Source organism: Benincasa hispida, chromosome 3 (genome assembly GCF_027475165.1).
Source record: "Benincasa hispida cultivar pf3 chromosome 3, pf3_genome.v1.1, whole genome shotgun sequence".
Classification (NCBI taxonomy): Eukaryota; Viridiplantae; Streptophyta; class Magnoliopsida; order Cucurbitales; family Cucurbitaceae; genus Benincasa; species Benincasa hispida.
In genome coordinates, this window is record NC_143480.1 from 406,611 (window position 1) to 422,140 (window position 15,530).

The window sequence follows — 15,530 nt, forward strand, 5'->3', positions numbered from 1 at the left end:
ATTTTGAAGGCAACATCATTTCATGAAGAAAACAACGACGAAAAGATTCAGTCGTGTTCCTTCATGTATGAAGAGGAAATTGTTTGTTGATATAAATATAGAAGGTTCCTTGATAGTGAAGCCAAAACACATCATAATGACGAATCCTACAAATAAAGAGGATGATCAAAGCCATGATGAAATAAAAGCTTCTGAAATTTAAATGTAGAAGCTTCTTATCGCAAGAGCCTAAACTGCATGGTGCTCTTGGCCCTCATGAGCTTAAAAGGTGGACGACCTAAAAAAATCTCTTTATTAAACTACATTATGACTTGATCCCTGTCATTGTAAAGGGTCCATAGGCAGCTTGAAAGAAACTTCAAGTTCAGTCCAGCAAACAAGAAACAATCGAACTACATTATGACTTGATCCTTGTCATTGTAAAGGGTATGTAGGTAGCTTGAAAGAAACTTCAAGTTCAGTCCAGTAAACAAAAAACATTTGAACTACGTTATGACTTGATCCCTTTCTTTAAAGGTACGTAGGTAACTTAAAGAAATTTAAGTTCAGTCCATAAAAAAATAGTACCACAATCACCTAATGTATGACGCTACACGACAGATTGAAGATGTTCATCCTTGTTGGGGGCAACATAATAAATTGAAGATGTTTGATAGCGAGTAGAAATACAAGCTATTAGAGCCTTTTATTTAGAATTATGAGGGCTAACAAGCAAAATATGTGGTGATAATACTAAGAATTTATGTGAAAAGTGAGCTTGCGTTGATCAGCACTGAAAGTCTTGGCTAACCCAATATTATGCGTTATTCTGCATCAAAATGTCTATTTTCGTAACTATCGCAGGAATCGATCGCATGCGGTGAATCCCAAACCATCACAAAGTTGATCGCATGTGCTCATCGCATGGATATTGTGGCTACAATGTAATAACCATGATAGAAGGTTGATCGCAAGGTGGGTGGAATACGTTGGTACTTCGGGAGAAACAAGCATGAACGCATACCTTGGGAGTATAAAAAAGGATAAGATAATGTTGACATTTCACCTACTCCGCTGAAAGTGGCAGTGATTCAGAGCGGGACCACCAATGCTGTCGACATTTGAAGCTCTATAAATAAAGCCTTAGAACCCAAATTCAAGCATCCGAGCTTCTGCCCTAAGAAAGATCCTTGTGATCACATATAAGAGCATGAGCAGACACTCTTTGAGGATTCTTCACCTCCACAACCCAATCTGGGTGACGATCGGAGTTTCCCCAGAAATAGAGCTCGAGAGAGACTATTTCGCCACCCATCCATGGCACCACCGGTAGCCTTGACGAACATCTGATGGAAGCAAGAGATTGCCTACATCTAGCCCTCCATCTTTCTTCTTATCTCTATAGTGTATTACATTTTGGCTTAAGACATTAATACATTTTGTAATCAATGCATTTCTTTAGTTTCTTCAGTACCATCTTCTTCATCTTCTTCATCTTTGTCATTGTTTACCTTTATCGTTTAGTCATCAAAGGCGGTCGCATACTCAATCGTGTAGCCTAGAGATAGGATGCATGTAGCAACCCACCGAGAGGTGTACGTTGTGCGAGTATAGCGAGTCAATCCTCTTTGCTTAGTATCACAATGGTTGTCTATGAGTTGGTAGCTATAACTACTCCCCGAGAGGGTAAATAGTGGAACTCACTAAGGAAAGTAAGCAGTGTTCCTAGAGATAGGAATAATTTTATGCTCATGCAACCATGCGTTATAGAGATATAAGTATAAAGTTGACCACCGAGAGGTGTGCGATGCGTTAGTGTGGTGAGCTGGGATTACCCTTGTGACCAAACTTAATGTCGCGATGAATTTATCCCCTCCACAACTCTGTTTCTTCATGCATATTATTACGTGTTAACAGTTGCCGCATCTTTACCAATTCTCATAGTTAAACTTCCATGGCTCAATCTGTTTAGTTAGGAGTAGGAGTAGCGCATTATCCATTAACTTCTGCCTTTTTATTTTTATTCACCACCTCAAACGCATTACTTCGCAAACATTGAGTTACAAGTCCCTGTGTTCGACCTCGAATCACCTTGAGAAACTTGCGTTCTCGTTATACTTGGCAAGAAAGCGAGAAAACTTGTGACAGGAACGCATGGTCATCGCATACATGCTTGAACACATATTTTTAAGTCCAACGCATGGAGATCAACGCATAGCATAAGACATGCATTATGTAATTTCCTCGCACCAATATTCATCCCTTTAAGGAGCTAACATAGTAAATTAAAAGCACACACTTGGAATGGTGCTTCACTTCCTCTTCGAAGTCAAGTTTAGAGGCTTCACTGCTTCCTCTTTGAAGTCAAATTTGGATGTTTCATTTTTCCATCTTTGAAGTTCAAGTTTGGTGCGACTTCCCTGCTTCCCCTAAAAAAATATTATTTCCTGCAGCTTCACTCCTTCTCTAAAAGTTGTTCAGTTCTGTCTCCTCTACAAAGATGTTGGCAATGCTATTTTTTCATCTCCAAGTTCGAGGATTAGATTGCTACTTTGATGGTTACACAACTGTTTCTCCGTCTCCGAATTTGGTGGTCGCACTGCTGCTTCCCTATCTCCAAGTTTGAAGGTTGCACTATTGCTTCTACAATTCTAACTTTGATGGTTGAATTGATGCCTCTCCATCTCCAAATTCGATGTTTGCACTGTTGCTTCTCTGTCTTCAAGTTCAAGGGTTAGATTGTATGCCCCTCCATCTTCAAGCTCAGAGGCTTCTTCGATGCCCATCTACAAATTTGAAGGATTCATTGATGCTCCTCCATCTTCAAGTTCAGAGGCTCCATCGATGATTCTCCATCTTCAAGTTCAGAGGTTTCATCGATGATCCATCTTCATGCTCAAGTTTGGAGGCTTTGCAATGCCATCTTCATGATCAAAGTCGCAAAGTCAAGCCTACTACCAAAGATTCATTGGTGGTTTGTCAAACTTAATTGCAAAGGATTCATCGGTACTTCAAGCTCAAGTGCAGAGGATTCATCGGTGCTTCGTCAAGCTCAAATGCGAAGGATTCGCTGATATTTCAAACTTGAATGTGAAGGATTGACCGATGCTTTGTCAAGCTCAAGTGCAGAGGATTGGCCGATGCTTTGTCAAGCTCAAATGCTAATGATTCATCAATGCTTTGTTAAACTCAAATGCGGAGAATTTGTAGATGCTTTGCCAAACTCAAGCACAAAGGTCTCGTCAATGCTTCTCCATCTTCAAGTTCAGAAGCTTCCTCGATGCTCCTCCATCTTCAAGTTCAGAGCCTTTGTCAATGCTCCTCTATCTTCAAGTTCCAGATCGGCGTACAAGGCTCGTTTCATTTCTCAAAGTCTGGAATGGCTTCGCTTCATCTTCACAAGTTCGGCGTGGCTTCATGTAAACCCCAAACCTTACTTTCCCTACCTAAGTATGTTAACTATGTGATTACAATGTTAAATAGGTTTACTTATGAGGAATGGTACATTGTAGGGAAAATTTGAAGAATGGAGGAAAAGAAGAAGGGAAAACTCTAAGTGTTGTGTTGAAATACCTCGGGTAGGCTTGTGAATTTAGCCGAGAGCGCTTTTGGTAAGCTAAATTCTAAATCTTTATGAGATATATTGAGTTTGGGATTTATGTTGAACAAGGGTGGAAGAATACTATTAAGCATAATATGATTATTATTATTTTGTTACTAAAGGCTGAATGAAAGTATGGAATTAAATAGTTTTGTGATTATTTGAAAAAAAAAAGAAAGGAAAAGAGAAAAAGGTTCAAGTCGGTGGGGAGGTTTAAGTGGGATGAGGGATCACTCTTTCCCCATTTTTACTATTGACATACCTCCTCCTCCAAACTGAAACAAGTGAGGGTACTTCAGCTAGGCATCGATTGGGAAGAAGAAGAAGTTTCAGGGTTGAGTGGGGTAGAATTTGAAGAAAAACTTGGGGAAATTTGAAGAAGAATTGAAGCTGGTCTGGAATTCGAGTAATCTGGACAAGATATTATGTTCGAAGGATAATAGGCTGTAGAGATCGAATATGGAGCTAAAACTTTAAGATTAGATAGCTAACTCAATTATAAATAAGTTTGTAGAAGGAAGTTTTTTAAAATGAGTTCTGTATTTCGAGTTATAAATTTTTGAAGTTGAAATAGGAATTTATTGCATAAGTAGGTAGCTGGTTAGGAAGATTAAGCAAGTAGCTCACCCAAGGGAATGTGAGTGAGATAAGGATTGTGTAAATCTCGCTAGTCACTCAAATCTCGTTGATTTTTTCCTAGTCTTGCTAAAATTTATGCTAAGTCTCGCTAAGAATGAAAAATCTCGCTAGTTTTGTGCCTAGTATTGCTGATTTTCATGCTAAGTCTCACTCATAAGATGATCTCGCTAGTGATGATCTTGTTGGTGATGATCTCGCTAGTGACGATCTCGCTAGTGTTGGTCTCGCTAGTGATGATCCCGCTAGTAAGGGTCTCACTAGTAAGTAAACTATTTGAAGCATCTTGATGATAATTCTAAGGAATCTAACAAGGAATTATGTTGCTTCAGGCCAAGAGGAGCTAGAAGAAGCCTACAAACCAGTAGTGAGTTACTAAAATAAACTTAATGATAAGTTTATACGTTTTCAAGCAACCAAGTTTTATGAATTGCATAGCATTTCTTCTCCAGCATGTGTATGTTTTATCACATGCCAAGGTTATATGTTAATTCATTATAAAAGCTAAGTATCTAAGATCAAGCATGCATTTTTAAGATAAAAGCTATGTTTTTACAAATGCTATGCTAAGGGCTATGATTGAGTGATTCTTAATGTATATGTTTTTTCTTAAGCATGATATGTTTAGTACGTCAGATACTGAAGGTATAGAAGGTATCCAAAAGGTACCTAAAGTGTTGACGGTACTTAGAAACTCCATGTGCACGTAGGTAGTTCTGAATGATAGGCCGAAGTATGGCTATATACCAGCAACTTGAGGCCGACGTATGGGTCTCTTGGCCGGATACAGATGTTAGGAGCTAGAGCGATGTATGCTCGTTCTTAACTAAGGTTTAATTATGTTTATTGATGTTTAATGAGTTTTCTTCTCAAAAGCTTGATGTTATTGTTGGGGTTGATTCCGTAAAGTCTCGTGTCTTATAGTTTGTAAACAGTTTGTACGAACGCTTGTGATGTATAATATATGATATTTACTTCACTTCTTAATTTTGCTCATCTGGATGTTTTATTTGCTTTACCACAAACCAATAAACTAAAATCCCTAGTTATCTTTATGTAACTTAAGCATGTATGTGGTGACATACAAGTGGATCATGTCTTAAGTGAAAACCAAAATGGTCTATAGTATATGGATATAGGAGGGAAAACTTATCTTGGTAACATTACGGATGCGGCTTGCTTTGTGGAATAGTTACAAGTGCTGTGACTTGTCACAGATGGTCTGATCCTGATCATTCATGTAGGGGACATGTGAGCGGGGGCGTCTTATACAAAGAGTTTGTACAAGACCTGACCACAAAGTGTTAACGTCTCGTTATTTAACACCGTTCATGACTGAGACTTCACTTCACTAGGATGACCATAGGTAACATGACCTCAATCCTAAGTGAGTTGGAAACTCCTACCATTGAGGGCGGTCATTTGATTTGTATGGGTGCAAGTGGCCAGGCCACCGATTCAAACCTACCACTTTAAGGGTTCGTCTGATTTGGGAGCTGGGAACTCAGCTACACAAGATGGAATTCTCCTTCCTCAATGCAGGGGTAAGTAGATAGATAGCTCTCTTAAAGGCTGATTCCAGGGCTTGAACGATGTGGTGCCACACGCCTTCTCATGGCTCGAGAGGTGTTCACACATAGTTGGACAATGTTGTATTGTTCATTAGAGGGATCAGTGGTACTTAAGGAGTGAGATGTAACTACAAGGGCAAAATGGTAAATTAGTCCAATTGTACTTACGGGCATCTGTGAAGGGTTATCGTATTCATGATTGGTTATATCCGATGGGCGCATAAATATATCTGGTAAGAAGAGTTCAGCTGTCGGTCTTTAGTAGAATATCTGGTAGTTAACGGATGGTGGATCTTGTTGCTAATGAGTTTAGTCAGCTATTCACATACCGTTGGAGCTTCGAGCCATAGATCCATAAGGTCCCTTGGTAGCTTGGATAAAAGTTGAGAATCAGTTTTTGGGTCAGTTTGAAATGTTCAAATTGACAAGAGGGAGTTCTATTATATATGATATAATTGAACTGGTTAATTATATATGATATGATTGACTAAATGTATGAGATACATTATTTTGGAGGATAAATATGATTTATATCAAGTAGAGGAGAAAACACTATAGTTGATATATGATATCAAACTATAGGTTATGAATATAATATGATTATATTTATTAATTTATTAATTGGGTGGTTATGAGATAATTGGCCGAAGTTTTCTCTGAATTCGTGCGATAGTGAGAAGTTCAATTCAGTTTTAGTAACTAAAGAATAAAATGAAAATAGTTTTCATTTTTTCTAATGAGATTCATAATGGCTCACGGTGTGGTAAGTCTTGTATCGCTTAGTGTTCAGAGCCTATACGATAGCACCCGCTTTCTAAACGATCGCACATCCGCGCTTTTCTAAATGATCGCCCGCGATTTCCTAAACGATTGCTTACCTCTTCCTAAATGATCATTTAGCGTTTGAGCGTATCTAAACGATTACTTACCTTTTGATAGACGATCGCTTAGCTTTTACTACACAATCATGTACCCTGCTCTAAACGATCAAGCACCCTACTATACGATAGTCTTCTCTTTCTCCTACTTACTTGTTCGCAGTACACGATAGCCTTTCCTCCTCCCCTCTACCAATTTCATCAAAGCCCACCCTTTGGATTCTCACTCCGAGAATACTGAGGGCTTTGAGTGGTGGTGTCATCCCCGTAGCCTTTTGTTCGTGCGTTGCTGTTCGTGTAGACGACCGTTGTGTTGCTGGGTGATTACTTGCTGGACGAGAAAGAGTGAGAGGAGTTCGTTCACGGTGAGACCAAGATTTCTGAAGAAAGTCTTCAACTAGTAAGTCTCTCAGTATCTTGTATTTTATCTTTTAAAGCATGCCAGTAATTAGTGTTTACAATGCATATTTGTATGTTTGAATGTATATGTGTAAATTCTTTCACAATGAATTGGAAAGATCCACTTCCGCTCATAGGTATTCTACTATAAGAGTTCCTTCAGTTATGACTATGTTCATGTTTTAAAGGAAGTTTCTTGAAATGTTTTCCAGTATGTTTACATGTTTTATATTAATGAAAAGCATGATATGTCCTGATTTCTAGTAGTCACTCACTGGGCGAATAGCTCATGGTATTCAAATGTTTTTTTTTCCTTTCCCCAGGGGTGGTCATATTCCTCGAGATTGATCCTGCTGTTGCTTGCCACACAAGACCTAACTAGTTGAAGAGAAACTATATATGTACACTTGTTGTGAGAAGTGTTAGGGACATGCTAGTGAGGAATGTCAGGGACTTGTTAATATCGTTTTGGGCCCAACTGTAAATATTTTATCTATAGATATTGTGTTATGGTTTGTTAAGCATGTGATTGCATGGAAGTTAATGTTGAGCCTTCCTGATGTGGGCTAATTGTATAGGTTAATAATGTTTACCAGGTTGGCACTAAAGAAGTTGAGTAAGTAAGTAAAGGGAGTAAGTGCTGGTGATAAGGCTAGAAACTGCTACCGTTACATATTCTTCCAGGTTGAGAGGGTAATCTGGGAGATGGTGTGACAAGTTATCAAAGCATAGGATTTTGGGAATGAGAGGAAGAGTTCATGCATAAGTCTAAGTCCCTAAAGTGTGAGTCCTTAACATGTGTACATTTTAATAGGTGAAAATGCCGAGGCAAAGTGGCAGACAGAGCAAGCAGACAAGAGACAGGAATACTGACCCTACCACTAGAGGCCCTAAGGTTAGGAAGAACCCACCGGGAAGAAAGAGGAAGGTAAGAGATCCAGTGAATCAGGAAATGACGTCTGAGGGAGAGTATGGTACTCCCCAGGCGAGGGCAGATCCTCAACTAGAAGATATAGTTTTTGACAGAATAGCGTAGTCGTTGGCAGCCAGTGTAGCCTCAGTACAGGCCGACCAGAGAAGAAGTATAGCATCGAGAGGCTTAAAGCTCTAAGGGCTATGACATTCGAGGGTACAACAGAACCAGCTGAAGCAGAGGTATGGCTGGATGTAATTGAAAAATGTTTTAATGTTATGGGCTGCCCAGAGGATAGAAAGATAGGATTAGCCAAATTCATACTACAGAAAGAAACAGAGATATGGTGGAAGGTAGTATCCGTTAGACGAGTCAGTACAGATGTGTTGTTATGGCATGAGTTTAGAAAGGCCTTTGAAGACAAGTATTACCCCAACTCCTTTCGAGACGCGAAAAGGGATGAGTTCCTTAGACTGACATGAGGAACAATGTTAATGGTAGAGTACGAGCAGAAATTTACAGAATTATCACAGTATGCTCTGTTGATTATTGCTGAGGAAAGAGATAGATGTAAGATGTTTGAGCAAGGACTGAGAAAAGAGATTAGAACTCCGGTGACATCTACGGCTAATTGGTTATACTTTAACCAGTTAGTAGAAATGACGATATGGGTGAAGCGGAGTCTAGTAGATGATGAGCAGTTGTAAATAGGTGGTGAGGCTGTAGTAGGTCGAGAGATAGAGGATCCCGACCCTGTTGCGAATGTCCTAGAACTTATAGTTCGTATTAAACATTCTATTTATCAATAATAATGACTTGTTGATTTTGCATCTTATTATGAAAATCCAATAAACATATCCATAGCTATAGTTTGAATACTGTAACTTTATGTAGTGACATAAACAAGATCAAGTTGACAGTATATAGCCTAAGTGGTCTAATAAGTATATGGATGAAATTGGGCATCTCATCCTTATCACACTATTGGATGCAGTCCACTCTGTAGTTGTTACAAGAAGTTGTAAAGTGCTATAAACGATGTGATCCACAAATTGTTCATGTTGAGACATGTGAGTGGGGGCATCCTATGCAATGAGTTTGCATATAGATTGGACCACGAAAATAGTCACTTTTCTTTATAACGACCGTTTATTGGTAAAACTGAAAATTTCATTATTAAATAACCTAGGTTAACTCGATCTTAATCCTGAGCTGGCTATGAACTCCTGTTTGTTTGGGATTATCTTTTGATCTGCAAACGGTGAGAGTAGTCCAATAACACTACTCAATAAGCTTCCCATTTTTGGGATAAGACCGGATGAATAGTTGGGGACATAGCCTTGCAAGATGGAATTCACTCCTACCCGATTTAAGGTTAGTAGTAGGTTGTTCTCTTAAGTACTGCTTCTAGGTCTTGAACAATCGGGGCCCCACCTTCTCATCATAGAGAAAGGATTTGATTCATAGAGATTATGAATCAAAATTGTTCACTAGAGAGTCGGTAAGAACTTAAGGAACAAGATGTATTCACAGGGGTAAAACGATAATTTTCACCTAGCTGTGATTATGAACAACCTGTGAAAGATCGACTTACTGATTATGGTTATAAAGTAGACATAATATAGCTATAGTGAGGGGAGTTCAACTATGGGCTATAGTTGAGTGTCCCATTAGTTAACGAATGGGGGTTAGATCGTACTAATGAGTTTAGCCGATTAATCTCGAATCGTTAGAGCTCATGTTCTGTAGGTCCGCGAGGTCCCCCTACTAACTCCTAAATGGTTAAGCTTTAGAGTAACTTGAGAAATAATTTGAAACGTTCAAATAAAAAGGATTAGGAGAATATATATTTAAATATTATTTAAATATATGAAAGTGATTATTGTGCAAAAATTAATTTAATATTTGATATTAAATTAATTTATGAAATTAATTTTCGAAAATTAGTTTTCAGTTTTAAAAATCAAAATGGATTTTGAAATCAAATTTTGGTTTTAAAGAAAAATTGGAAAATTAGATTACATGCACAAAAGGGAAATGTGAGATTTTCCATTATCATTTTCTTCATGCTCACACAAAGCCCACTTCCTTTTCTTCTTTTAACTCCAAACATGAGCTGCAAGACATGCACATCTCTTCTTTGCATGTTCATCTACAATAAATAAAGAAGAATGGAGTGATTTGAGGACATGCATTACACAGAAATTTTGAGAGAAAATTTCAACTGGAAGAAAGGGTTCTTCGGAAGTGTGCTGCTGTAAGCTTTTCTCAATTTTACATTACTTCAAGCTATTCTTGAGTCCCACAACTCGGTCTAAAGCTCCAAAAGGATAGTGGAGAAGATCTTGAGGTCGTTCACGGTGATCTTTGGTGAAGACTGTTGCTATTTGATCAAGATCTTGGAGAGTTCTACAAAGGTATGATAAAAAAACTCTCTTATTTAAATGAGCATGCTCTAGTTTCTGCCAAAATTATCGAAATTAAATGCTTATGGATCCTCGATAATTCTGCTGCATGTTATCTTACTCTAACAGACCCCCAGTTGCAGGTCAGTCTAGTGGAAGTCGATTCAGGGGTATGAGTTGGCAGGGGTCCAGAAAGAGGAAATCAAGACCCACGGCTAGTGCAGTCTGCTGACCGGAGATGCCACGAGCTGGTGAGTTTGTAGCCAGTACGAACAGGAAACCGATGTGCCCTAGTTTTGGCAAGAGGCATCTTGGAGTGTGCTATAGTGGAAGAGGGGTATGTTTCCAATGCGGTCAAGCAGGGCATTTCAAGAGAGTTTGTCCCCAAGTGAACAGGAAAGCCCCAACAGCACAACAGATCACTTCTCAGACAGTTAATCAGACAAGGGGCACTGGAAATCAAGGTGAAGGATCAAGTGGTGCCAAGCAAAAGGGTGTCGTAGGTTGACCCTAACAGCAGAGACGATTGTATGCCGTGACACACTAGGAGGTAGTAAAGTCTCCAGATGTTGCGACCGGTAATGTGATGTTATGTAGACAATCTGCTTATGTTTTATTTGACCCTGGTGCTACACATTCATTTATATCTAGCATGTTTGCATCTAGTATAGATAGGTTGTCTGAGGCTATGTCTGAAGAGTTATATATCTCTACCCCTATGGGAGATGTGATAATAGTAGGGGAATGTTATAAACATTGTGATGTGCTGATAAATGATCAGGATTTTTAGGCTGATTTGTTTCCCTTAGATTCGTTAGAGTTTGATGCCATCTTAGGAATGGATTTCCTAAGTAAATATCATTCCTCAGTGGACTGCTATAAGAAAGAAGTAGGGTTCAGAAAATCAATTAGTCAGGACATAATCCTGGTGGGAAGCAAGAGATTAACTGCAGGAAGTCTGATATTAGCAGTGAAAGCAAGGAAGCTGCTAAGCAAGAGATGTAGGGCCTATTTGGCTCATGTTGTGGTCGCTCAGGATTGCCACTCAATAGAGAAGTGAAGTTCACTATTGACCTAATTCCAGGAACTGCTCCCATGTCGCAGGCACCGTATAGAATGGCACCAGCTGAGTTAAAGAAGTTGAAAGTGCAATTGCAGGAATTAATTGACAAGGGATACATTCGACCTAATGTATCGCCTTGGGGAGCTTCGGTGTTTTTCGTAAAGAAGGAAGACAGTACACTTAGATTGTGTATCGATTATAGGCAGCTGAATAAGGTAATGATCTAGAATAAATTTTTGCTACCACGTATTGATTATTTATTCGACCAGCTAAGAGAAGCCACAATGTTCTCAAAGATAGACCTGAGATCGGGTTATCATCAGTTGAAGGTGAAGGAGGCTGACATTCCTAAAACCACATTCAGAACGAGATATGGACATTATGAATTCCTAGTAATGCCATTCGGACTGACGAATGCCCCTTCAGTATTCATGAACTTGATGAACAAGATATTCCATCCCTATTTGGATCAATTTGTGATAGTATTTATTGATGATATATTAGTATATTCTGGTAGTAGGGAGGATCATATGACCCACCTGAAGATAGTATTGCAAACGTTATGAGAAAAACAGTCGTATGCCAAGTTTAGAAAATGTGATTTCTGGTTAGATTGGGTTGTATTTCTTGATCATGTGGTTTTAACAGTAGGAGTAAGTATGGATCCTTAGAAGATTGAAGCTATAGTAAATTGGGAGAGACCCACAAATGCCTTTGAAGTACGTAGTTTCTTGGGTTTAGCAGGCTACTACCGATGATTTGTAGAGGGTTTCTCGAAGATACCCTTCCACTGACGAATTTGACGAGGAAGGATGTGAATTTTGTGTGGACTTCAGAATATGAGCAGAGTTTTCAAGAGTTAAAATGGAGACTAGTATCAGCTCCTATACTTTCTTTACCAATCCCAAGTAAAGAATTTGAGATTTATTGTGATGCATCTCGACAAGGACTAGGATGTATGTGATGTAGGATGAGAAGTGATTGCATATACGTCTCATCAGCTTAACAAGCACGAAAGCAATTATCCTACGCATGATCTGGAGCTGGTGGTAGTTACATTAGCTTTAAAGCTGTGGAGACATTATTTATTTGGAGAGCATTGCAGAACATTCACATATCATAAGAGCTTGAAGTATATTTTTGATAAAAAAGAATTAAACTTGAGGCACAGAAGATGGATAGAATTGATCAAAAACTATGACTGCTCAATTGAGTACCACCCCGGTAAGGCAAATGCTATAGCTGATGCATTGAGCAGAAAATCTTCGGGATCCAAAGTAGTCCTTGGATCGATATCAGGAATGTTACTCCAGGAGTTTAAGAGTTCTAGAACTGCCCTATCATTAGGACAGTTAGAAGGATTGATAGCTACATTTCACGTAAGACCTACTTTAATGGAAGACCTTAAGTAGGATCAGTTGAAAGATCCTGATCTTCAGAAGATTGTAGATGATGTAAGTAAGGGAATCAGAACTGATTTCTAGTTGAGAACAGATGGTGTGCTAGTAAAGGAAGGAAGAATGTGTGTGCCTAATAAGTTACAGCTTAAGCAAGCTATTCTGAAAGAGGCGCACAGTTCTGCTTACGTTATGCATCCAGGAAGCACCAAGATGTATAGAATCTTGAAGAGATCATACTTGTGCCCTGGGATGAAGAGAGATGTAGTGAATATGTAGATCGATGTTTAGTTTGTCAACAGGTGAAACCTGAGAAGTAGAGGCCAGCAGGATTACTAAACCCACTCCCAGTGCCTGAGTGGAAGTGGAAGCATGTGACAATGGACTTTCTTTTTGGATTGCCTAGGAGGCCTTCAGGATATGATGGCATTTGGTGATAGTCGATAGATTGACCAAGACGGCCAAGTTTATACTAGTAAAAGTTACCTGACGGACCAAGACGGCCAAATTTATCCCAGTAAAAGTTACCTTTACGCTGGACCATCTAGCTAAGATTTATGTAGACAGGATAATCAGTCAGTATGAAGCCCCAGTGTCGATAGTGTCGGATCGAGACTCGAGGTTTACTTCGAAATTCTGGCCTAGCCTGAGAAAGGCTATGAGCACTAAATTGAATTTCAGTATGACTTTTCATCCACAAATGGATGGACAGTCGGAAAGAACTATACAGACATTAGAAGATATGTTAAGAGCGTGCATGTTATAGTTCAAAGGAAGTTGGGATATGCAATTACTATTGGTCGAATTTGCGTACAACAACAGTTATCATTCAAGTATCGGAATGGCTCCCTATGAAGCATTATACGGCTGACCTTGCAGGACCCCGGTATGTTGGAATAAAGTTGAAGAACGGAAATTATTGGGTCCAGAATTAGTTCAAAAGACAACTGAGAATGTGAAGCTTATCAGAGATAACCTTAAGGCGGCTCGCGATAGACACAAGAGTTATGCGGATAAGTGAAGAAGAGAACTAGAATTTGAAGTCGGAGATTAGGTATTTCTTCGATTGTCCCCATGGAAAGGAATTCTCCGGTTTCGACCATATGAGATTGTGGAACAAGGTGGCCCAACAGCTTATAGATTGCAGTTACCTTCGAAGCTAACTCGTATTCATGACGTATTCCATGTGTCAATGTTGAGGAAGTATGTGCTTGATCCTACGCACATATTAGCAGCACAACCATTACAGCTCAAGGAAGATTTATCATACAAGGAAGAGCCTATCGAGAGTTTAGACGGGAAAGACCAAGTACTTAGGAACAAGATGATACCTTTGGTAAAGATATTATGGCGTAATCATAGAATTGAGAAAGCAACCTCGGAACTCGAAGTGCAAATGAGAAGGAGATATCCTCAACTTCAAATGATATTTCAGGTATGTTAACTATGTGATTACAATGTTAAGTAGGTTTACTTATGAGGAATGTTACATTGTAGGGAAAAGTTGAAGAATGAAGGAAAAGAAGAAGGGAAAACTCTAAGTGTTGTGTTGAAACATCTCGGGTAGGCCTGTGAATTTAGCCGAGAGTGCTTTTGGTAAGCTAAGTTCTAAATCTTTATGAGATATATTGAGTTTGGGATTTATGTTGAACAAGGGTGGAAGAATACTGTTAAGCATAATATGATGATTATTATTATCATTAGTATTATTATTATTATTATTATATTACTAAATGATGAATGGAAGTATGAAATTAAATAGTTTTGTGATAATTTGGAAAAAAAATGGAAAAGAGAAAAAGGTGCAAGTCGGTGGGGAGGTTTAAGTGGGATGAGGGATCACTCTTTCCCCATTTTTACTGTCGACATACCTCCTCCTCCAAATCGACACAAGTGAGGGTACTTCAGCTAGGCATCGAATTGGAGAAGAAGAAGAAGTTTCAGGGTTGAGTGGGGTAGAATTTGAAGAAAAACTTGGGGAAATTCGAAGAAGAATTGAAGTTGGTCTAGAATTCGAGTAATCTGGACAGGATATTATGTTCAAAGTATAATAGGTCGTAGAGATCGAGTTTAGTGCTAAAATTTTAAGATTAGATAGCTAATTCAATTATAAACATGTTTGTAGAAGGAAGTTTCTTGAAATGAGTTCTGGATTTCGAGTTATAAATTTTTGAAATTGAAATAGGAATTTGTTGCGTAAGCAGGCAGACGGTTGGGAAGATCAGGCAAGTAGCTCACCTAAGGGAATGAGAGCGAGATAAGGATTGTGTAAATCTCGCTGGTCACTCAAATCTTGTTGATTTTCTGCCTAGTCTTGCTAAAATTTATTCTAAGTCTTGCAAATAATGGCAAGTCTCGCTAAGAATGAAAAATGTCACTAGTTTTGTGCCTAGTCTTGCTGATCTTTATGCTAAGTGTCGCTCATAAGATGTTCTCGCTAGTGATGATCTCGTTGGTGAAGATCTCGCTATTGGGGTTGATGTCCTAAAGTCTCGTGTTCTATAGTTTGTAAACAATTTGTACGAACGCTTGTGTTGTATAATATATGATGTTTAATTCACATCTTGTTTTTGCTCAGTTGTTTGTTTTATTTGCTTTACCACAAACCAATAAACATAAAATCCCTGGTTATTAGTATGTAACTTAAGCATGTATGTGGTGACATATAAGTGGATCATATCTTGAGTG

At 38.8% G+C, this 15,530-nt stretch overlaps 1 protein-coding gene across 1 annotated transcript; it reads left to right on the forward strand.

The window, feature by feature from the left end:
* Positions 1 to 10,620: 10,620 nt before the first annotated feature.
* LOC150036933 (uncharacterized) lies at positions 10,621 to 14,357 on the forward strand. Its single transcript, XM_090311677.1, has 8 exons — positions 10,621 to 10,885; positions 11,419 to 11,660; positions 11,715 to 11,870; positions 12,447 to 12,824; positions 12,930 to 13,057; positions 13,722 to 13,797; positions 13,897 to 14,277; positions 14,340 to 14,357. The coding sequence occupies exons 1-8, from the start codon at positions 10,621 to 10,623 to the stop codon at positions 14,355 to 14,357; spliced, it is 1,644 nt and encodes a 547-aa protein (XP_090167803.1).
* The last annotated feature ends 1,173 nt before the right edge of the window (positions 14,358 to 15,530 follow it).

What these genes read in the sequence shown, in the direction of transcription:
- LOC150036933 (XM_090311677.1), top strand. Translation starts at nt 10,621, where the DNA reads ATGCCACGAGCTGGTGAGTTTGTAGCCAGTACGAACAGGAAACCGATG. An exon ending in GATTGATAGCTACATTTCAC is followed by an intron (nt 12,825 to 12,929) that starts GTAAGACCTACT and finishes ACTGATTTCTAG; the next exon opens with TTGAGAACAGATGGTGTGCT. An exon ending in CATCCAGGAAGCACCAAGAT is followed by an intron (nt 13,058 to 13,721) that starts GTATAGAATCTT and finishes CTGACCTTGCAG; the next exon opens with GACCCCGGTATGTTGGAATA.